At 43.4% G+C, this 24,707-nt stretch overlaps 1 protein-coding gene across 4 annotated transcripts in view; it reads right to left on the bottom strand.

The window, feature by feature from the left end:
* The window catches only part of LOC115207717 (ephrin type-B receptor 2), a 159,583-nt gene that overhangs the window by 64,206 nt on the left and 70,670 nt on the right, over positions 1 to 24,707 (bottom strand). For all 4 annotated transcript variants that reach the window (XM_029775124.1, XM_029775126.1, XM_029775125.1 and 1 more), the window contains exon 3: positions 19,165 to 19,849. In XM_029775124.1, the coding sequence (XP_029630984.1) occupies positions 19,165 to 19,849 (685 nt within the window). The remainder of the gene's footprint in view (positions 1 to 19,164; positions 19,850 to 24,707) is intronic.

Below are 24,707 nucleotides of genomic sequence, written 5' to 3'. Positions count from 1 at the left end.
CTCATTCTTTATTTGGCAGATCCAAAATGGCTGCACAGTGGAACAACGGCGTTCATCCATGACACTGAAGCAAATACACTCCAAAATTAAATATACACATTTTCACTGTTAATTTTCACAGAGAGGATAATACCCAGGTGGAATGGGAGAAGGGGTGTCCATATCGGAATTGTTTCCACAGACAAAACAACCAATACGTCTCATAGCCAACTCATTACGTAACATAGCAAGCATCAACAATGCATGCAATCAGTGGTTTGAGGTCAGTGCAGTAATCACTGACCTGGGAAACAGAGATATGATCCAGAGGACCATTCCCCAAGGCTGGGAGAGCCCATAATACAGTGCATTCAGAAAGTATTCACACCCCTTGACTCTTTCCACATTTTGTTGGGTTACAGCCTGAATTTAAAATGGATTACATTTAGATTTTTTTCACTGGCCTACACACAATATCCCATAATGTCAAAGTGGAATTACGTTTTCGAAATGTTTCCTAATTAAGAAAAAATGATAAGCGGAAATGTCTTGAGTATTCAACCCCTTTGTTAAGGGAAGCCTAAATAAGTTCAGGGGTAAAAATGTGCTTAACAAGTCACGTACTGTAATAAGTTGGATGGACTCTGTGTGTGATAATAGGTTTTAACATGCTTTTTGAATGACTACCTCATCTCTGTACCCCACACATACAATTATCTGCAAGGTCCTCAGTTGAGCAGCGATTTCAAACACAGTTTCAACCACAAAGACCAGGGAGGTTTTCCAATGCCTTGCAAAGAAGGGCACCTATTTGTAGATGGGTAAAAAAACAGAAAAAAACAGACATTAAATATGGATCATGGTGAAGTTATTAATTGCAATTCGGATGGTGTATCAATACACCCAGTCACTAAAAAGATACAGGCGTCCTTCCTAACTCAGTTGTGTTATTATTCTGCAATGTAGAAAATAGTAAAGTCCAAACTTTTGACTGGTACTGTAAATCTACTTAAAAAACTAATGACAAGACCTGAAAATCATTGAGCTTGAAGAATTTAGAAAATAATAATGGGCAAATGTTGCACAATCCAGGTGTGGAAAGCTCTTAGACACTCATAGCTGTAATAGCTGCCAAAGGTGCGTCTACAAAGTATTGACTCAGGGGTGTGAATACTTATGTAAATTAGATATTTCTGTATTTAATTTTCAATAAGTTTGAAAACATTTCTAGAACATGTTTTCGCTTTGTCATTATGGGGTATTGGGTGTAGATGAATTTGATCCATTTTTAATTCAGGCTGTAACACAAAATGTGGAATAATCAAGGGGTATGAATGCTGCCTGAAAGCACTGTAAATATGCAAGATGGATTGTATTGTAGCTATGGATCTACAGATGACCTACTGCATTGATGGGTGTAATAAATAACCACCCACTGCTATAGGACACTGTAGACCTCCTGTTTAATGATCAGATATTGCATAATAGAGAGATTGGGTATGGTGGGAATACACAGAGTGGAAATGAGCTTCAGACTGGCAGGGAGGCCTCCTCCTGCACCTGGGTGCCTCAGAGATGGGGGAAGGAAGAATTGGGAGTAACCATGCCTGCCCAGCTGCTTATCCCCCAGCGTCACCATGGCGACTGGTGGTGGAGGATGATGTCTGTCATCATAAGGAAAACAGAACATGGCTCATTACTGAAACAAACACATTACCTCCCCTGATGCACACGTGCATCGCACACGCACACACAGTACAGGACCCATATCCTCCACTGCTCTAGGGTTAGCTAGCTTTCCCCTGGCACTCCTCTGAGCATTCCACTGCCACAAACCTGACATATGCATACAGGCTGATACAAATCTCATCTCTTACATTAATACTGAAGTGATGAAAAGGTTATAATACAAATATAATGTGGATTTAGACAGGTGCATTTCCCAGAGGTTGGCCTACTGTATCTTTGCTCTGTACTGGTGATGCTGGTACACCTACATCAGCTACAGTATGTGTCCCTTCTGAGGAGACAAGAGCATTATACATTTTCTGCACCAAAAAACAGCAGTTGGGTGATCACAGACGATAAGTCATGTACCCCCAGACACAGACAGACAGACACACACATGGCACACGTACACACACACACACACGTACACATACATGCGCACACACACACGTACACACACATGCACACACACACACACACACACACGCGCGCACACACACACGCACACACATACACACAAGCGCACACACAGACACACACGCACGCACACACACGCACACACACACACAGAGCATCAATACAAGTTTGCTTCAAAAATCCTGTTTTTGTGACAGTGAAAGGTCACTAAACCAAAGTGGGGAGTAATAGAACTCCGGGCGATTTTGAACTCAGCGGTGGCCTGCCTGCCTGTGCAGAGTAGACTGGCGGATTAGTCTTGGGTTCCTGGAGGCAGTGGGATTATCTAAGAGAGGCTGGTGGGGGTCGGGAGAGCATTGGGCTCAGAGACACAGATCCCTGTCCGGAGTGTGAGAAAAGATGGGAGGGGTCAGGCACGGAGAGGCTGGCCACATGACAATTACGTGAAGGGCATCCATCCACGACACACAGACACACACACACACACACTGTAGACCCCAGCCTTTCACAGATAGGGAAATACTGCAGGAATGAAGAAAACAAACAAGAGCAAATCCCTCTTTCAGACCAGCTTATAGACAATTTCATGGGCTCTTTCCATAGATTGCATCAGCAAACTTTCATCAACGTGTTGGAATTTTAATACCGAAAGACTAATCTAATTGGTGTCACAGGAAGAATTTGAGTGTTCTGCAACCAAGTAATACCCCAACCCTGCACTCACTGTCATTTTGTTGCTCGACAATATAAGTAAATATTGAGGAAGGCTGAATACTGTTCCAATGGCAACACAATGTTTATTGCATTAGATTAGATTAGATTTATTTAATTAATTCTCATAGTCGACAAGACTGAATTATGCAGAATGCACAGTTACATTTAGACAATCCGTAAAAAAAATACTACATTCAATTTAAAAGGTTCTAGCTAACAATAAATTACAGTTTAAAAGTCACATTTGGTTACACATTTTGAATGTGTTACTCTATTTGTCCTTGCATTGAAGCTGGACAGTTAGATCTGGTTTCGGGGGACTCTGCCAGTGCTGTCTCCTCATCTCTGTGGTAGGAGATCATGTAGACAGTGGTCAGGTTGGTGCATGTCACTGACCAATCTTACTTTTGAGCTGTAATAACATATGAAGTACACTTGGAAATTAGTTTTGGGTCTCTTCCAGGATTTAAATGCTTTTCCTCTGAAAGGCCCTATTAAGAAGCTGGTTGTAGAGGCCAGAACTAGGGGCCTCCTGAGAGGTCAAATACCTGCTTATCAGCACACTTACAGTTTCTGCCCAGACAAGCTCAATTAGCCAGCACTTAGACTGTGTACGAGAGGGCCACGTTCTCAGCACGGGGACTATATCAACAGAACCAGGGCGATGACAGACAAGCCTGGCCCACAAAGACCTGATTGTGACTGGCTATGAAAGCCCTGAGTGTGGACAGAGAAGAAGGGAGTACTTGCTCATAAGGGACTTAAAGAACAAGAGACAGATCTCTGTCCCCTCAATGTCTTTAGTTGATACAGTAACAAAATAAATACAGTAACTTCAGGATTAGGTCAAAATTCAAGATTCAGATGAGAAAAATATTACAGTTAGATTATAAAATACATGTACGAGATGAAAATACAACAGATACATGTTTCTTCAGCCTGTAAGAATAACCAGTGCTCATCCATTGCATCTCACACACACACACACACACACACACACACACACACACACACACACACACACACACACACACACACACACACACACACACACACACACACACACACACACACACACACACACCAAAAGCCCAAACTCTCTTCACTTCACTGTCAGCTTCACTGTCAGCCAAATCAAGTGCTTCCCAGACAGCTTCCAGCAGTCGTTTCACAGGAGAGCTGCTTTTCAGATGAGCAGAGATGGCTGAGGTGTCTGAAGCACCTGGGCTTGTAGGTTTCTATTGCTTTTATATTAGACTCATCTTCTTATTGTCTGTACAGATCTCAGGTGCCTAGGACGACATACAAACATTTGTGTTGAAGCTTGTCCCCGCTCCTACAATCTCTAACATAGCCATCAATGAAGTCCAATGGGGAGCCCCTATTAGGGACACTGCTCAGTCTCTGTCCTCCTCCCCAAGTCAGGGAACTGAGTTTGCCCAAAGGCTCCTGGTCTGAACCTATGCAATCTGATTGTGAAATAGATTGTTATGTAAACAACATGTGGTTAACGCACTGCGTCCCCAAATCAATAGGTGACATGGTATATTGGTAACAAGGTCACGAGGAGGTTTTGTCCAGGCTGTATGGTGAGCAAGTGACATCATCCCAATCCTGTGCATGAAGCTTGTACATGAAGATGACTTCCAAATGTGTTCTCAAGTGAGAGCTTCTTTCCATGGAGAGTGAGATGTCCCCTGCTGCATTTGAGAATGTCACACTTATCCAGTGTCAAGGTCACGAGTGCCCCCTAAGGCAACACACACCACATGATATTCATTGTGATCACATAATTATTCATAGAATTTAGGGCATTTATATTTCAACAAACTGGATATGTTTAACTTCTTTGGGATGGGGGCAGTATTTTCACAGCCGGATAAAAAACGTACCCGATTTAATCTGGTTACTACTCCTGCCCAGAAACTAGAATATGCATATAATTAGTAGATTTGGATAGAAAACACTCTAGTTTCTAAAACAGTTTGAATGGTGTCTGTGAGTATAACAGAACTCATATGGCAGGCCAAAACCTGAGAAGATTCCATGCAGGAAGTGCCCTGTCTGACAATTTGTTGTCCTTCTGTTGCATCTCTATCGACATTACAGCATCTGTGCTGTAACGTGACACTTTCTAATGCTTCCATTGGCTCTCTAAAGCCGCCAGAAAGTGGAATGGGGTGTCTGCTGTCTCTGGGCAAAGTATAGGAGCAGAGTTTGTAAGTGGTCAGCCTGGGGACAGTGAGACTGGAGATGCGCGGATAGTGACCTGAACGCACTAACAAAACGGAGGTATTTGGATATAACTATGGATTATTTGGAACCAAAATAACATTTGTTGTTGAAGTAGAAGTCCTGGGAGTGCAGGACAGCAAAGGTAATCCAATTTCTCGAATAGTAATTCTGAGTTTAGGTGACCCCGAAGTTGGCGGATGTCAAAATATAGCTAGCCGTGATGGCCGAGCTATGTACTCAGAATATTGCAAAATGTGCTTTCGCCGAAAAGCCATTTTAAAATCGGACATAGCGATTGCATAAAGGAGTTCTATAATTCTTAAAATAATTGTTATGTATTTTGTCAACGTTTATCATGAGTAATTTAGTAAATTCACCGGAAGTTTTTGGTGGGTATGCTAGTTCTGAACATCACATGCTAATGTAAAAAGCTGTTTTTTGATATAAATATCAACTTAATTGAACAAAACATGCATGTATTGTATAACGTAATGTCCTAGGAGTGTCATCTGATGAGATCAAAGGTTAGTGCTGCATTTAGCTGTGGTTTGGGTTTATGTGACATATATCCTAGTTTGGAAAATGGCTGTGTGATTATTTGTGTCTATGTACTCTCCTAACAATCTAATGTTTTGCTTTCACTGTAAAGCCTTTTTGAAATCGGACAATGTGGTTAGATTAACGAGAGTCTTATCTTTAAAATGGTGTAAAATAGTTGATTGTTTGAGAAAATTGAATTGTGGTATTTTAGTTGTTTTTGTATTTCGCGCCGTGCGATGCCATTGGCTGTTGGCTAGGGCTTCCGCTAGGGGAATGTCTGTCCTCAACAGGTTAAGCTCTAGTACGGAGATTGAGCGAGTGAGAAAACTTTTAAAAGTTTTGTCTTGTCTTAGCGGTGTGTGAAGCATCTAATCTAAAGGTATGAGTGCAGCCGTTGGGTTCCCAGTCTGAGTGTCCCTGCTGTGCGCTGTGATCAGAGCTGTGGCTGGTCAATAATGTTAATGTGTCTAGTCCTGACTGAGTTCAGCAAACACATTCATCAATGCCCTCCATTAGCACTGAAAAAAAGTGTGTTGTGTGGTGTGTGTGTCTGTGGTGTGTGAGCGTGCATTCATGTGTGTGTGTGCGTACATGTGTAACCCATGCTATTTCAGACATTCACAAACATTTTCACAAAACAAGACTGTCCCTAACTTCTTTACACTATGTAATGGCTGTCGTATAGAGGGGACCAAAGCGCAGCGTGTTGAGTGCTCATTATGATATTTATTAACTCAAAAACACTAAAAACAAAGTAACAAACGGCAAACGATCAGAATAAAGTTCTGTCAGGTACAGAGACTAAACAGAAAATAACTGCCCACAAACAGTTGGAAAAAAACCCTACTTAAATATGATCTCCAATTAGAGACAACGAGGACCAGCTGCCTCTAATTGGAGATCATCCCAAAAAACAACAACATAGAAATAGAAACATAGAATTTAAACATAGAAATAGAAAACAGAAAACCACCCAAAAACACCCCCTGTCACGCCCTGACCTACTCTACTATAGAAAATGACATCTTACAAGGGTCAGGACGTGACAGTACCCTCCCCCCAAAGGTGCAGACTCCGAATGCAAAAAAAAAGAAACCACAAAACAAAAAGGGAGGGTAGGGAGGGTGACAATTGTCTATGGCGGCTCTAGTGCAGTACCCAGAACCTTACCATCCAGCAGATTCTCCAGCAGCGGAGGTGGCTCCGGTTCGGGGCGTAACCCCCGCTCTGCCCGCAGATCCCTCTGCTTCTGTACCACCGGACCGTGGATCGTCGTCAGATGAACCGGACTGCAGGCCGCCGCTGGAGGCTCCGGACTGGGGAGCGTCGATGGAGGCTCCGGACTGGGGAGCGTCGCTGGAGGCTCCGGACTGGGGAGCGTCGCTGGAAGGAGAGTGCGAGGATCAGGCACAGGACGTACTGGGCTGTGGAGGCGCACCGGAGGTCTGATGCGTGGGACCGGTACAGGTGGCACCGGGCTGATGACACGCACCTCAGGGCGAGTGCGGAGAGGAGGCACAGGACGTACCGGGCTGTTAAGACGTACTGGAGACCTGGTGTGTATAGCCGGTATTACTTGTTCCGGAACTTCCACACACTTCTCAGGATGAGTACGGGAAGCTGACTCAGGTGGCACCAAACTGACGACACGTTCGTTTGGGAAAAACTTGTGCGTCCTCCAATAACTCTCTCATTTCTCCCTTCTCCAAATTTTCCCTCTTCTCCCGGATTGGCTCTGGTTTGCTCCTCGGCTCTGCCGACTGCTCCATGTGCCCCCCTCAAATTTTCTTTGGGTTTCTGTAGCCTCTCGTGCCTCCCTGGCAGGCTTCTATATCTGTCTATTACTTGGCCCCAAGTCCAGGTTACCCTCTCTAGCCTCTCCTTCAGAGACCAGGTATCCATCTCCTCCCGAGCACACTGCTTGATCCAGTTGTGGTGGGCAGTTCTGTAACGGCTGTCGTATAGAGGGGACCAAAGCGCAGCATGTTGAGTGCTCATTATGATATTTATTAACTCAAAAACACTAAAGACAAATTAACAAACGGCAAACGATCAGAATACAGTTCTGTCAGGTACAGAGACTAAACAGAAAATAACTGCCCACAAACACAGGTGGGAAAAAAAACCTGCTTAAATATGATCTCCAATTAGAGACAACGAGGACCAGCTGCCGTAGAAAACCACCCAAAAACACCCTCTGTCACGCCCTGACCTACTCTACTATAGAAAATGACATCTTACAAGGGTCAGGACGTGACACACTAATTCTATGGGTTGGGAGTTTGTTGGCGACTGCTAGAGTCTGAACCTCTTTCGCTATGGCTCTGATCTCGCTCTTTTCCCTCTTGCCTATGGAGAGAGCGCCCACGAAAGAAACCTAGAGATATAACTTAAATAACTTACTTGAAACAATGTTGTGGAATACATATTTACTACTACAGAAGAATCGATCGCTTAGATAATCAGAGTGAGCTGAACAAGAGGGGAATTGGGACACATTTTCATTTGATGTTTATGAAAAGAGAATACTGATGAGTTCGTTTTATGCTAGCTAAATTCTATGCCTTTACGATCTAAAACCAGTCAGGATATTGACAAAAGCATTTATGCTTTTGAGAGTGACAACTTTGGAACATTTAGCATTTAGCATTTGCTATCACTACATGTGCATTTCTTTGTAAGAGAGTGATTGAACAGTAATGGCGCTCAGCTGTAGTTGCCTTGTCGCAGTGGAGAAGAATGTGGGTTTTGAAACACAATCAGTAAAATTATTTTGAGACCGCTACATGTAAAAAAATTATTATAACAGAAGAGTTACTAAAACGTTGTTGTTAATAAAAGTAAGAGACTGAATAATTTATTATTCTGTATGTTCAGTGCAGACTGGTTTTTGTACCCTCCTTTTGATTCGACGGCATCAGCATCACCTGCTATCTTCTGCAAACTACTTCGCCATCTACAGAGGCTCATCATCTACAGCTTCAACAATCATCATCGTCGTCTCATTTTTATTGAGGGACATTTGACTGGTACATCGTGGTAGGAGCTGAACTGAGATAATTACGTATACTCATATTTCATTTTCACTTGGGTACCCAGTTTGTAATATTTTTGATTACTGTATTGACATGAATGTATTGTTGTGAATGAATGGTCATTGCGGTTATGATACTCTGTTGATGTGCAATGATCTTTGAGCATAAAACATTTAAACAGATTTCAACAGAAGATAAACTTTAACTTCAAATGTATATCACTGGGTCCTTGCAGTATTGTTCATTTAGTAGATATTGAATGGTTTATTTCCTTGCCTTATTAGATGACATTGGTTTAGATACCGGTCTCCTTTCAAACATAGACTGTTTTCGCATCGTACCGACTGTAGCAATTCTAAAGTAGTGTACTTCCTACAGTGTGTTACACATGCATGAGTGTGTGACTGTGAAAAAAGGGTTCCAATGTAGAACCCAAGTTTTCCAATAAGTTGAGATTGATCCACTTGACTTTTCATTATTGCAACTGTGTCTGCATGCAGAGATATAGCAGAGATATACTATATTCAAAGAGAACACATAATGATGTGGCACCATGATACTGTAGATAAAACAGTTTAAGGGATTACCAGTCCTATCCTCAGTTGATTTATAGGATAATACCACACCTTTGATTATCAACTGAGCATATCCCACACTGTGTCGTTATCATACTGGGGATAACCTTAAACTTTGGGATACTTAACAAACTGGATCATAGCTCACTGTAAGAAGAGAGGAATCCAGTCCACTGCCAAGTGTGGTTTAAAGATACATCTATCATGGGCACTTCCTCTACAGACTCCTCCTCAGACTTGACTAAGCGAAGCTGAGCCTAGCCTGTTGGTTTCACCAAACGCCTTAACATCACAGTCATTTTCATACTTGGCTCGGAAAAGTAAAGAGGGGAAGAAGAGAATCAAAACAACCTCATTAATAACCAGGACTAATGTTTTCCAGACGCTAGCTGTTGTAAGCAGGGTTATTTCACAAAGAAAGGATGCCCATGTCCTGACAAGAAGCAGGGCAGTCGTGGTGCGTCGAGACGGTGCCACACAGTGTCTGTTGGCACCAGGAGGAAACAAAACAACCCCCCTAATTGCCAGTTAACAGGCAAAGACCCTCCCCCATGCACACTGCCCAAAAAAACTCTGCAAGGATAGCAGCCTCCCAGGCACCGATACAGTAACTTGCCAATCCAGGCTTGATGGTAAACAGTGGTTGGTGGTTCATGTCCAAATGTCGTGACAGCATGGGAGCGGGGGGAAAGCAGAGCAGTGTGTGATACAGTGTTTACCCAGCAGCCACTCTGGCTCACCTCTGAACCTCTGTCTCTCCTCAGCCTGAAGCCAACGCCCTGTGGCCTTCACACTTTACATGCCATGGTGTTACACCATACACATTAACACGCAGCACACACAATGGCTGGTCTGGCTGGGCAGCTCACACAGCACAGCATCTATTCATTAGACTCATTCCAAGGCACTGTGTTCTTCTAGGATGCATTCCAAACTATCACCATTCTGCATCTGTGCTTTTATTCCGAGCTGTGTTGGTGTTTGGAATGCTTCCTTTCATATGAAATAAGTATTGGTTGGTATGGGGTATTGACTGGTATGCTATAAAGAGGTAAGCTACCACAAAGATGCATTGTCCTATTTTTTTGTTGAGATTATCAGTGCACTGAAGGTGTATGTAAAGCATCAGCTTTGGACAATGTGTAAACACACAAAGGTATTCTGAATGTCATGGAATATGGAGATTCTGTGTTAGCTGTAAGAGGAGAATACAGCGAATGGACACCCAATATTTACAGTATTGACACACATAATGTAATTCACTATGAAGGATTTCCCCTCTCTTAAATTAAAGATGCACTACGCAGAAATCGCTCTGCCATTTCCTTCCTAAAATTGTATTCGTTTGTGACAAAACAAGCAACTATAGTGTAGAGAATCATTGCACCATCTAAACCGCAGTGAAATATATTTTCCATAACCAAAAATATTGTATTTTCAGATGTTTGAAGCTGGCGTGCAAAACTGGACGTAAAAGATGCAAAAATCAAAACTTAAGAACGGAAAGCACAGAAATAGCACACATAGAACAAATCTACTGCTTCTTAGACTTCCGTTCAAAGAGAGTGATAGATCTATAACTCACTCAATTTGGTCAGGTTGCCAAAAAAGTTACATATTGCAGCTTTAATTAAAGCTGCTGTAGGCTAATGTGAAACAAAGGTTTATGTAACAAATAAAGGCACATTTTTAGCAAATTATTTTATGGGCATTAAAACAAGCACAGTCTCCTAGCATTGCATGTGAACTAATGCTGGAAAACTCACAGAATGAAAAATATCACACTATTCATGTAATTCGCGTATTTCTATCATACCTCCTGCAATGTAGGTTGTATAAACAGAGAATCCCCAAAGGTAATTATGGTGCACAGACTGTAAAGAGAAGAAAAGTTGAACAAAGAAATCTGGTGAGAGAGAATTCCCGTTCATATAAACTAGGGCGCTCAACGTGCTGGCTAAAACATCCTAACTGACTAGATAAGGATTACTGAATTGTGCAATTCCTTTCATCCTTCAAAGAAGGGATGAAAACATTCCTGAATCCTTTAGATGAACCCATTTCTTCACCAGAGTCGTAAAACAAAAAATGTGTATTAGCGTTCGATCTTCCAGCCAGCAGCTACGGGTTTGCACAGGGGAGTGGAACAGCTCATTACATTGGGTAATTTATTTGCTTAGTCGATGCCCGAGGGCAACTAAAAAAAGTTGTACATGTTGAATATTCTGTAACTAAAGCATTTACACAGCTGGGTTGTCCCCCAGAGCTACTGCAGTAGGACTCCCCTCGGCGGGAGGCTGAGCGCTTAACCAGGCTACTTTCCCAACCGGAGCCCAGCAACATGTAGACTACCAAAGTTCAGACGAACACCCATTGCTTTTTACACAAAGATAGAGTAAACTCTAGACTCTGTGACATGCAGAAGGCACAGCTAACTCTGCTGGGACAATATAGCAGGCCTATGTGCTCGAGGGTGTCAAATTGAAGGCATCGCTACCTGCCATGGCCAAGTGGAGTAAGCTGAGTCTGAGAGAGACTTTAATACAGCCTGTTGATCAGAGAGTAATCTGACAAAGCAAATAGAGAGTAATCCTCCTGAGGTGTGTTTCTGGGAGATTGGAGAGAGCTTAACTTTTAGATGAGTGTATTCAATTTCAAACTCAAACACTGCCGGAAAGTCTCATGGGAGTGATGACAAAAACTTTGTTATGTCAGTCCAACTTTTGAGTTTACACTAGCAGATGAAATTCTAAACATCTTGGAATCTAATTCCCAAGAATAATAAAGCCCTATATAAACGGCTTGATTTTTCGGAGGGTTCTTCAAACACTGGGATAAGCCAAATCTGTCTTTAGATAAAAGAGGTGAAGGCCATAATCACCCCGCAGAGATTCAGTGGGGTTATGGAGAGATGATGCCCTTGAAACCAAGGATACTACTCTCTGTCTGTTGTTGTTTTCCTGCTGGGCTGTAGCAGTGAAATTAAATGTTAATGGTACATTTTATTTTGGTCTTCCTTTGGGTATGGCTCCTCTTACTCTACGTTCCATCTTTGTTCTCAGCCGACACCATTACCAAATATAGGTTCAGCATTGTTTGGCTGTATACATCAAACAGAATACACCTCTACCTAAAAATGTCAGTAGAGCACTTAACTCTATTGTGGAGAGGAGTAGCATTTGCTCTCTGTAAGATGTCTTCATTTTATCCTGCTCTTCAAGAAGAAAGTGCTGACATGCTCTAGTTATTAGTGATGTCACAGAGCAGTGAGGCGTCCAGCACTGATAACCCAGCCAGGAGGATTGAACCATCCATAGCTTTTCATGTTTCCCGTCTCTCCCTTCACTCACTCCTGTGTTTAATCTTTAAACACCTATTGAACTTTAAAAGAGGGGAGATCTTTGTTGGCGGGTTGACGTTCTAATTTTAAAATCCATTATAGTTTGAAAACTGTCTCAACGACTAAGGAAGATATTCCTATTCTCTGCTCTACAATACTGTACTCTATAGCAGGGTTTTCCAAACTCGGTCCTCTACGTTGAACGCCTTTATGTTTAGTGTAACATCATGCCATAAAAGATGTTCCATGAGATTGGATGACAGCACGGGGTGAAACACAATCTGGGGTTTACCCTTCAGTAAGCGACTGGGGTCAATTGTGTGAGAACAACTGGGCTCATCTCTACGACACTATGGCCACATAACACACATGGTACATTCATTAGCCCTATGTCCGGAATGGAGAGCAGCTCTATGTCAGGAATGGAGAACAGCTCTATGTCAGGAATGGAGAGCAGCTCTATGTTAGGAATGGAGAGCAGCTCTATGTCAGGAATGGAGAGCAGCTCTATGTTAGGAATGGAGAGCAGCTCTATGTTAGGAATGGAGAGCAGCTCTATGTCAGGAATGGAGAGCAGCTCTGTCAGGAATGGAGAGGAGCTCTATGTCAGAAATGGAGAGCAGCTCTATGTCAGGAATCGAGAGCAGCTCTATGTTAGGAATGGACAGCAGCTCTATGTCTGGAATGGAGAGCAGCTCTCTGTGCACTTTTTAGAACAGACCAACTGTATACAAAGTATTCTGCATGATTTACTGTATACTGTATGTCTACAGTATAGTCTTAAAATGTTGACTCGTGTACTTATACCTCACTGACAAACAAGGTCGCTTCAACCGTAGCTCTTATTTTGAGGTTTTGTCAGTCAGACACAATCCATCCCACTTCCTAGTTGTTTGCTGATGGAATTCAGTGAAGCCTCTAACAGGACATGAATGAAGACATCTGAAGGAGCACATGGGGGCTTGTATGGAGAAGGCGCCGTCCTGTCTCAGTAGCAAAATGGCTTGTCCAGTAGGAAGGCTGTCTGAATCAGGGGTTGTAGGGGTCATTCTTCTATACCTCTCTCACACCAGACCATCAGACCACTGTCTGAAGCATGGGGGACCCAGGGCCAGGAGGGGCCACAGTGTCGAGGTGTTCAGAAGCAGAGCCAGGCACTGGGTAACCCTACTGCAGGGTCAAGATAAAAGGAGCGTTGTGCAGAAAATGGTCTGGACACATTGCATTCCAGAGATGGTGTGGGATAACAAGGACAGACGAGGGATTGGAACCACCGCATGAGGAACCATATCGGGTAGGACCCAACACGTGCACGGCCATATGGAACAGGTTTACATGGCGAATAGGCCGTGATCTCTGAGCTGGAGGCGATTCGCAGACATCTCACCTGGAGTTATCACATTCCTATGTGATGGATGTGTTTGGAGAAAAGGGGTGATTCCCTCTGTGTGTGTGTGTGTGGGGGGGGAGTAAATGGTTACTGCTCTGTGTAGTCTGCTGTTTAGATGTGTGCTGCGCTCAAAGAGACAAAGACAAAGACAGAGAAAACACCTGGTCAGGCTGAAATCCCATCACAGTTGAGAACAAGGAATAAAGGAGTGTGACTGCTCCGCAGAGTCTCTGTGGTTGGCTAAGACATGTCCCACAGCTCCAATGTTCCCCTTCTTCTGCTACACTATCTTCCACATGTTCACAGACCACACCATCGACCTACAGTATAACAGCCCCTCAAATCATGAGACAGACCTTCAATTGAAGCATCCATTTGAACAAATCAACTAGTATTTTGTATGGTATTTGTCAGTCAAATACTGTGATGAATTACAGTACATACTGAGTGGATGTAAATTTAGAATCCTTACGTACACACTAAAATGATTTAATCTGAGACAGTATAATCCCTTTATATGTAAAGGAAACGATTTTAAAGATTTTCCCGTCTCTCAGAATCCTGTGCCTTTGTTTGCACACAGTGCAGCAAAAGCCTTGAGGGGGTGTGTTTGTTTTGCATTTGCCTGGATCTAGAGCGCAGGGAAGAGGTGTCTACGCGTACACATGGCTGTGTATTCCCCACGTGTGCTGTTAGTCAATTAGAACTATTATTAAAGGCAAGGGCATCCTGGGAAATAAAAGCAGGCGCAGCAGAGGTGTGTCTGTGCTGTGCTGATTTCCACCATTAAACCCTCTCTGGATGCAGAGCCGGGAATTCTGTCAGTGGGTTAGGGAGTCATTTCCTGGCTTGAAGCTTCCCCCCTCCTCTCCTTTTCTTTTTCCATGCAATCATGCTATGCCATCCCAGGGCCCACCTTCCCACTCAATCCCCTCTAACTCCCTTTATCTACCATTACATTTGACTGAAGGATTACGAAAGCTCTCCTCGTTAATCTTCTTGCCTTGGATGTGGAACAGCAGAGCTAGCATCAGGCAGCTCAGCCCACACTACTGACAGTACAGAGACCTCACCACATCCAAGAGGAGGAGAAAAACACCTTCCTGTTCCTCCACAATCAGCAACCAAGCTCACCATTACTAATTCTTGATACTGACTCTTTCTGATGGTGCATTATTGAATGTTTTGAATCTGTGAGCAGTGCTGAATGTAGCATGTCCATCCCGTTTCATCATGGCCTCAGTCTGAGACAGTCTGTGAGCTGACATGCTGTCTTATGTTTCACACTGGGCTTTTCTCTGCATGTCATTGGGAGAGAGGCCATGTAGTCTCCTGTTCCTCACATTCTACACCCTCAACTGTCATAGATGTCAAGCAGAACTATTTGTTGTGGTGTGTTGAATGCTTCCTTTTATATCTGTGCAGCGGGACATGCCTGTGTAAACTACGCTGGTGATTTTACAGCATTCCCCTTCCTCAAACGACACTAGTTAAATAACTACTGGGTTATTTAGTGCCGTTAGAAACGATGTTACTGTAAATGTGACTTTTGCGTCTCTAACTGAACCTGCATTACTCAATAATATGAGACACACTCCCACAGTCAAGACCATTAAAGCCACAATGGCATGGGTTAGATGATCAGATTACAATAAAAACCACACATGGGCACTGTTAGGAAGTAGTCCACCCTTGACCATGGCTCTCATTGTATCCTTCTAGAGAGAGATAGAGTATTTCAACTGAAAGGCAAGGACGAACAGAACCCCATGTGTGTCTCTGTGGTGCACCATCTCCTGGAGCTCATAGGGAAATCAGATCTCTCCTTTCAGGGCCCATTCTGTTCAAAGACCCTGGTGCGGTTCAGGTTCATTTACTCCCGGCACTTCTATGAGAAGTAACTTCATCTGGTTAGTAAGACGATCACGGAAAAATGCCCTGCAATTTAAGCAATAGCGCTGTCTATTGTCAATATTTTGACCGATTTCATGTCAAAGTGTGATTAGGGCCCTGCCAAGGATTTAATTGATACATGTTTAATTCCAGGTTTTGTTGCTGAGGTATTGGAACAAAGCGTCACATTATTAATAAACGAGCAGGACAGCTCTTTCATCTCGGCTGTTATATTATTTTCTGTCTGCGGTTTCATAATCCTCTCTGAAAGAGGATAGTGAAGACTCCCTGAGAGGGCATCTTTCACAAATCAACTCATTATCTAAACATGAGCAGGCAAAAGCGCATCTTTCATAAATGAAGTCATCACTGGCCACAGTCTCACACTGCAATATCAACTTTCAATGTGGAGAAAGATTACACACGTCGATTGATTGCAAGGCTCGATCAAAAATCTAAAAGGATTACCATACAATGGGCAGACTGCAAGTAATAATTTCATCTTTAATGATTTTATTTTCTTTTTTTGCAGCGCATACATTTCTCCTTGTATGCACTGAGTCTCATGACTATTGTATTGGCTCTGCCAACGTTTTGCTGCCTGCCACAGCTCCTGCTCATAAAGCTTTAATAGTCCGCTGAGTGTGGCTATGTGATCAGTGAAGACCTAGCGAAACAGAGAAAAACTGAAAAATGTTGGCTTGTGAACACTGGGAAGTGATGTGTTTGTGTGAGCTTTGGCCTCACACACACTCTCTCAGTACAGCAAAGGGGATGATGAAGATGAAAGACTGCAATGATTTAAGCTTTTCTTCAGAGCAAAGCACCTTGGATGGCTAGCCTCTGTGATTAACTCTGATTCTTCCCCTGTTGGAGAAATAGGAGAATGATAAGGAACTGGAAGGTGAAACACTTCCACCGCCCAGCATTCTAACAGTGAGTGATTGAAAAATGTGCATTTCCATTGAATGGCTATCAATTTAATTGTATAATCCAGTTTCACACAAAAGCACAGTGATTGAGAATGCCCATGAGACATTCCAATCCGCCAACGCAGTGACTTACATGTAGGTCAAAAAACAACCAGATTCGTGTAATTATGCAGGGGTTTCAAATTAGAGCAGCTATCCTCCGTGTGCCTCTTATTGGTGCGTATTCCTTAAGGAGGGCCTGTGCATGTCCTCATTAGCAGTCATTGATCAGAGGTACTGTTTGTGAGGAGCAAGACGGGCTATCGCCCATCGCCTTCCCTCCTCTCTGCAGAGCCAGAGCTGCTGGGGGCTGTGGACTAATTACAGAGGCAGCAGTACACAGGTGGGTGTTTTATTGTGCCTGCCGGCTGGCTGCATTGCTGTGTCAGCGTGGGCCCTGTCTGCAGGCTGCAAGCTGCAGGCTGATACTGCCCCGTTCTGCTGTTAGCCATCAGGCTCTCTGAGCACGTCCAGCCAATACCACCTGCCGCGGGGCGGACGGGCGTAACAGCACAGGTGAGGTTGAGCACAGTGATGTTGTGAAATGGTAAATCGATCTGGACCTCGAGTGATTCCAGTCGAAGAGAAGAAAGGTAGGAGGTAGGCGTTTGGAACAAATCCTCTCTTGTCCTTGTATATGAAAGACATACATTTTTGGTGTACCCAGTGGGTGTGTGTGTGGAAGCTTACTGACTCAACACTGCATTGCACCTAAAGCGATAGATGCTACTATTCAGCTTTGATCTTATTTTGGCTGTTTGTGTTTTCTTTAGAAACAGTATCAATACGCTTATAAACTCAAATCAACTTCAGCCTCCACTGTGAGAAACTGAAATATGAACCTCTTTACAGCCTTTTCCATCAGAGCTGGAATATGGAATGAGAAGACCTATGACACAATGATTCAATGTAATATATTCACACATCCTTCATGCATTAGCATTACAGCTTCCCATGAGGTAAAGTCATGCATTTAATAGAATTCTCCCAGTCAGGGAAATGGTTTCTATTCTGTGTAGATTTGAATGGACATGTAAAAGGACATCTACTACACTGTGTAGAGCAGGGTTCCCCAACTGGAGGATTTCATTAGGCCCCCCAAGTTTTCTGAGCAAAAAAGAATACGATTTTTAAAATGTTTTAATTGTTTTATTGTTGTACATAAAAGACTGTAAAAACACCAGAAAATCAGCTACAAATTATTTTAATTTTGGAAATCCCATGGATAATAGAGAGATATTGTCACGCCCTGGCCATAGAGAGGGTTTTATTCTCTATTTTGGTTAGGCCAGGGTGTGACTAGGGGGGGGCATTCTATGTCCTTTTTTCTATGTTTTTGTATTTCTTTGTTTTGGCCTGGTATGGCTCTCAATCAGGGATAGCTGTACATCGTTGTCGCTGATTGGGAGCCATACTTAGGCAGCCTGTTTTCCTTTGGGTTTTGTGGGTAGTTGTTTCTGTTGTGTGGTTTGCACCTGACAGAACTGTTGGCGGTCGTTTGTTTCTTAAGTTCAAGTGTTTCGTATTATTAAAACTTCAATATGAACACTCACCACGCTGCATCTTGGTCCCCTCTGTCAGACGATCGTTACAGATATGCAGTATGTGATTGTGTAAGCATGGTTTGAAATGATTATGTTTTAGTAAAGTATTATATCTGTTTGCGATTCTTGTGGTCAATTTGCAGTCTATAAATTATTTGTAATCATGTTCCGGCCCCCTGACATCCACTCAAGAAAAAATTGGCCCGGGGCTGAAGCTAGATGATGATCCCTGGTGTAGAGTGTTGAAAGTAATAAATATTCTGAAGGAAAAGTCTCTCCCAGCTATGACAGACCTATGTGATTGGAGTCCAAACACCTGTGGTCTGACAGTCCTCTCCTTTAGAGTGCTTTAGAAATGAACTAGACATGTTCTATATCTGCCCACTTCAAAAGAAAAGCCATATTCTGTCATACAGTACATAAGCCATAACCTGAAGCACATCTGTTACATATGTGAAGTAATATTCACCAGTTTGTTATTGGAAAAGCCGTGGAGGGATCATTCATATGAAAATGGGACCGTAGAGCCAACATGTACTATCCACTGTGATGTGTGATCATCCCATCCTCCTGTTAACTTATTCAATATACATGGCCATATTTTAAAAGCTTACACTTTCTGTTCATAGGGAATAACCTGATCCCTAGAGCAGCATGAAGTGCAGAATGCAGACAGGTACGGTATTATTCTCTGCTGTTTGGATTACTCTTATGAATCTACAGCTGACTAGGTTTGTAAGGTTAGCGTGTCTATCTAGTCTGGCTAACAGAGTTAAAGAGAGAGGGATGAGGGTGGCCCTTACCTCTACACACAGTCCCGTTCTCCACAGCCTCGTGGCCAGCCTTGCACATGCAGCGCCCGATAGGCACCATCCACTCGCCATCCCCGTTGCAGTAGAGCTTGATGGGCACGTCCACCTCCTCCCCGTTGGGGATACACACGCCACGCGATGCCACTAGAGAGGTGCTCTCCGCCCCCGACAGGGTTTCCTGGAACACAGCCCCGTTCTGGATGACGCGGGCACACTTCCGGTAGAAGACTCGCACGGCGATGAGTGACATACAGCCGCCGTAGTCCTGGAAGGCCAGGTAAAAGCCGTGTTTGGACACGGGGCCAAAGCTCCGCACCTCTGTGTTGATCTTCATCACCCGGCCACCCAGGTCCACCTGGGAGAAGCTCTCGTCGGCTGCGATGGTGTCCACCTTGATCCAGGGGTTCTCCATCCAGGCCGGGGACACCTTGTTGGCCGTGTCGGCGTCTGACTCATAGTAGTACAGGTTAAAAGTCTCTTTACAGGAGCCGGGCACGTTGGGGATGGAGCTGCAGTCTCGCACGGAGAACTTCATCTCCACGTGGATGCGCTGTGCACCCCGGCGCCGGATGTACTTGGTGCGGACCCAGTTGTTCTGGTTGTTGTCGAACACATTGCACACCTGGTAGGTGCGAATGGTGTTCATGTTCTCGTCGTATCCACTCACCTCCTCCCACTGTGGAAGAAGGACAGAGGTAAAGGGTTACTCAAATGTAGACACAACATACACTGATAATATGTCCCTGTGTTGACCACATGCTGACTGTATATTTTGAATGGTAGGTTTAGTAACACATCAATACCTCCAATTCTTTACCTCTACCTCACACACATAACCCAATGGCAAGTGTACCCAGCATCATGGCTACACTACAACCTAACCAAAGATAAAGACAGGGCCATCCCGAGCAGCAGCGGTCCCAGTCAGGGTTGAGATTACAGTGCAGATGGGGAGTGTACATTATGGGCAGGGTGTAATCTGCTCCCTAACATTGTTTTGTTGGCACAGAGGTAGGCCTGCAGTGAGGGGTTGTCATCGTCAGTACCCGCTGGAGATCCCACTTGGCTCCCTGCATGAACCTGGCCTGTTTGTTTCTCTCGACTCTACTCTAGGACAGGACCATGCATTATTTAGCCAGTAGAGAGCAGGTGTTAAACTCTGCTCATTACACAGCCAGCAAGGTATTATAGTGCCGCCTCCTCTCTGGCTCCTCTATGTCCTCTGGCCAAATACAAAAAAGGAAACTATTTGCATAAAGTCACTGTCGGAAGAAGCTCTTCAAGGGTAACAAATACAGGAAAAACAATCCCCCAGTCTAAATAATGAGAAAAAAAATCCTTCTCTCCAAAGCATGGGTGATGCACCCAATTTTCCTGTTTTTGAATTACAATGTGTTATTGAATACTACAATAAGCAAATCTCCAAATTAGTCCAGCACCAACACATCAGTTATTGTAAATGAAACAGATCAGTCATTGTACCTAAACACATGCATGACATGAATTTAACCCTAATCTGAGTCCCACTCCATTGAAACATAGAACTGGGGTAATCACATTACACAGGTCATTATCTGCAAACAGAGAGCAGATTTCACTTTGTGTGCTAGGGATACATTTCATTTCAACACACACACACACACACACACACACACACACACACACACACACACACACACACACACACACACACACACACACACACACACACACCAGATATAGTAAAGCGTTCATATGCAACCTCTGCTGTTACTCCAAAGGACTCCAACCACTGTGACCTTGACCTGACAAGTTCATCTGAAGAGAAAGCTTTTCTTAACACCAAAGCCTCTTCACACTAGTCAGCTGCACCCCGTGCTGCCTTTACCCCATACCCCTCTTATCCCTCTTCACTCTTCACTTCACAGCTGACATAATTTCCTAAATTACTACCCACTTAACAAGGATTCTGACAGAGTTTTGACGGGTAAGGAGGAGCGAGTCAGCCCTCATGTTTAAGGCCCACGTTCTATCAAACACTCACAGACTAATTACAGCTTTTCTTCTTTATTCCCATTTCCATATTATTCTCTCCAGACAGACAGACATCATACCAAATTTGTACAGTTCATTAATAACAGTTGATTGATGTAAAACCTTTAGTAACTGGAGGGATTTGAAGGAGAAAGGTATGAAGAAAATGTGTTTGTAGACAATGTTTAAAGAGACCTTGGATGTGATTCAACCAGATGGTAGCTATATGTCTTCATTTTGATGACACACATCTACAAATCTTTTAGAATTACGAGAATGTATCAGATATGGTCCATTAATATGCAATAAAAGCTACTCATTAATACTGTAAGTGTATGAATGTTAATGTTGACCAAAATGGGGGGCCTTGATTTACAGTTAAGAGACATTCTGGGAGGGGGAATGTGTTGGTCGTCCCATCTATTCCCCATCCAAATGGACACAGCCATCCAGGGTCATGGGCAGCCATTGACCTTTCCACCTCCATTCACAGAGTGACACTCTTTTCAGACAGAGGTCGTGGACCGATTAAACAGGAAAGGACAGAGTGTGACGTTCTCTTGTTCTGAGCCCCAAGCATCGCTCCATCAAACTTAAACAATGTGAACTGGGGTTGGGGGTAGGGCGGTAGCCACTAATGAGAGATAGTGACTACAGGAAGGGGGAATAGGGCCAGGCTAAAAAGACCCCAAACAAATGTGTTTTGATGGAGGGCCCCTTTTAGTCCTGTCACGGCTTTGCTGCCCTGCTTTCATCAGAGCCAGTGGAGGGAAGCAAATGGGGCATAATAAGAGGCCAGCGATCAAGCGCCGAGTGTGAAATAAGAAGAAACGTCTTCATTTTCACAGCTTTTCCTCCCGGTACTATAGTGGGAGTGAGGCTGCAGGGCGGTCATGTGTTAGGTAAGGTGGTGGAGTTGATTGTGGTGGGGGGGGTGGAGGAGTTCATGGTGGGGTTGGTTAAGAAGGATGAAGGGCTCTTTGAGGAGGATGGGAATTGTAACACTAACTCTCTCTCCTTTGAGATTGTTTTTTACCACACACAGACTTGTTTATCTGAGTCCAGATCTATTGAGAGGGGGACCATCACGACCACCATGTAGAGTATCTTGACTGGATGTACTGTTGGCTACGTAGCTGGATGTATGCTATAAAGCAGGAGATACTGTACAATGTATTTAAAAATCAAATACATTATTACTTTTTCCTGTATGCTTGATATCAGTCAAAGGCATCATTCAAATAATAATTGAATTCACAGTTACAACATCTGTCCTACGTGAACAAACCTACTGGTAACTGCCAAAATAAAGGAAACACCAACAAAAAGTGTCTTAACGCCACGAGCAGCCAGAACAGATTCAATGTGCCTTGGCATATATTTTAAGTGTCTGGAATTCTATTGGAGGGATGCGACACCATTCTTCCACAAGAAATTCCATAATTTGGAATTTTGTTGATGGTGGTGGAAAACGCTGTCTCAGGCGCCACTTCAGAATCTCCCATAAGTGTTCAATTAGGTTGAGATCTGGTGACTAAGACACGCACACACAAACACACACAAACACTTTAAACCCCCTATGCTCCTTTGAGACCCCTCTTTTAAAGTCACTGATATCTCTTCTTCTAGTCATGGTAGCCAACATAATGGAAAACTGGTCAGTTTTAAGCATGACCCTAAACATGATGGGATGTTCATTGCTTAATTAACTCCCAGGAACCACCCCTATGTGAACAGACCTGCTTTCAATATACTTTGTATCCCTCATTTACTCAAGTGTTTCCATTATTTTGGCAGTTACCTGTATATGTCAAGGTGAAACACACAGAATCAAGGTATTCTTTCATAGCACTGCATGAGCTTCCATCTGCTGAAACACAACATTAATTTATGGACATAAAGAGCTCACAGACTGAACAAGTGAGAACTTGCAATCAACAACACGCCAGAGGAGCTGCTCTCTTCAAGGTCCTGTGTTCTGGGGTCACACACTCACATAAAGGAGCTCCTTCTAATGGGGTGTCATCGGCCCTTAATGCTCAGAGGTTGGCACCCAAACATAAAGAGGACCATCATAAGTGGGGCGCCAAAGTGTCCGGGGTCGCATCTATGGTCTTGAGGGTCATACCCAAATATAAAGACAGTCATTACAGCACTAGCGGTGCAGAGCACTGTGCATTCTGCTGCACTGCTCTACTGAGTGTGAACGGGATGTACAATGGGTTAGGCAATTGTTGGCAATCTTTAAATTTCAGCTAAATAATGAGTTTAAATGCCACTTATCCTCTTGACTCACATTAATGATAAATGACCTTAGAATGAAATCTGATGAATGTGTTCTGTATAGCTATGAAGTTCTCCTTAGTATGCAGTTTGGAAAAGTACACAATGTGTGAACTGCCAGCCGCTTACTGTAGCTGTATGAAATTATAGAGCATGCTGGACTCAGAGAATGAGGTTCTGGATTGATAACTCCCAGGGCTGCCAGCCACTCCAGGATGGGGTTAAAGTTCAGCTGACCTTCAGTCTCCCTGACAATGTGTCTCTGCTGTAAAGCCAAGCAGAACACACTGTCAGGGATGAGTTATAGAGTAGACTACCACCAAAGCACAAACTATTCCCAAAAGGAAGCTTTTTGCTACATTAAATGATCCAAAATAAAGTCTTTATGGTCTCTAGTATGACCTTTTGTGTCTAACTGAACCTCCTTCCTGGGGTGGAGTGGGCTGGCAGGGTGAGCGGTCTCCTGAACCATTTACATCATTCAAAGGCCACAGTGGCATGCATGACACAACATGAAATGTGTACTTCAGTTCTCACGTCTTGTCATTACAGTATGAGGATCGACCCAGGATGGCTGAAGCATCAGAGAACAGCTACAGACATACAAAACATTCCAGCACTCTGCCACTGACAACAAGTAAATAAATAATTCACATGAAGAAGAAAGAATCCAATGGAAATCTCCTGGGGCCAAGTTGTCCAATTTGCAGTTGTGGGAAATCTGTTAGAGTAAGAGTGCTGTGCCCTAAGGGGACAGGGCAGGACAAATGACACCCAGTCTCTGCATTGAGTTACAAAGAGGGGAACAAAACGAGCCAAGTACTGCAGGAGTCCCAGCCACATGGAGGGCACAGAGAGACACACAGAGAGAGACACAGGGAGACATGAGTAGAACGGTCTGGTGCAGTCATCTTCAATTACCATTGTCCATTTGTTATGTTCAACATGTAAAGTTAGACAAACAAGCTTCCTATTGACGCTTTAATCCCCTTCCACCAATCTACATAAGGATCATATTTACATTTTTACTTTGGAGTAAATTAAAGACATGACAATATAATGCATGCCAAGTTGCCAACCCGGGATTGACATTTCAGTGCTCATATAAAATCATAACCACACAAATATGTTTTCTCCCATGATGAAGAGGTCTTAAAAAGACAGGATATATTTTTACAGACCAACTTTAATCGACAATCATACTAAATTAGGGGTTACTCTATTCTAATGAGTTCCAT

Source organism: Salmo trutta, chromosome 14, assembly GCF_901001165.1.
Source record: "Salmo trutta chromosome 14, fSalTru1.1, whole genome shotgun sequence".
Taxonomy (NCBI): domain Eukaryota; kingdom Metazoa; phylum Chordata; class Actinopteri; order Salmoniformes; family Salmonidae; genus Salmo; species Salmo trutta.
Note: the sequence above shows the minus strand (reverse complement) of the source record. Positions and strands in the feature narration are given on the sequence as shown.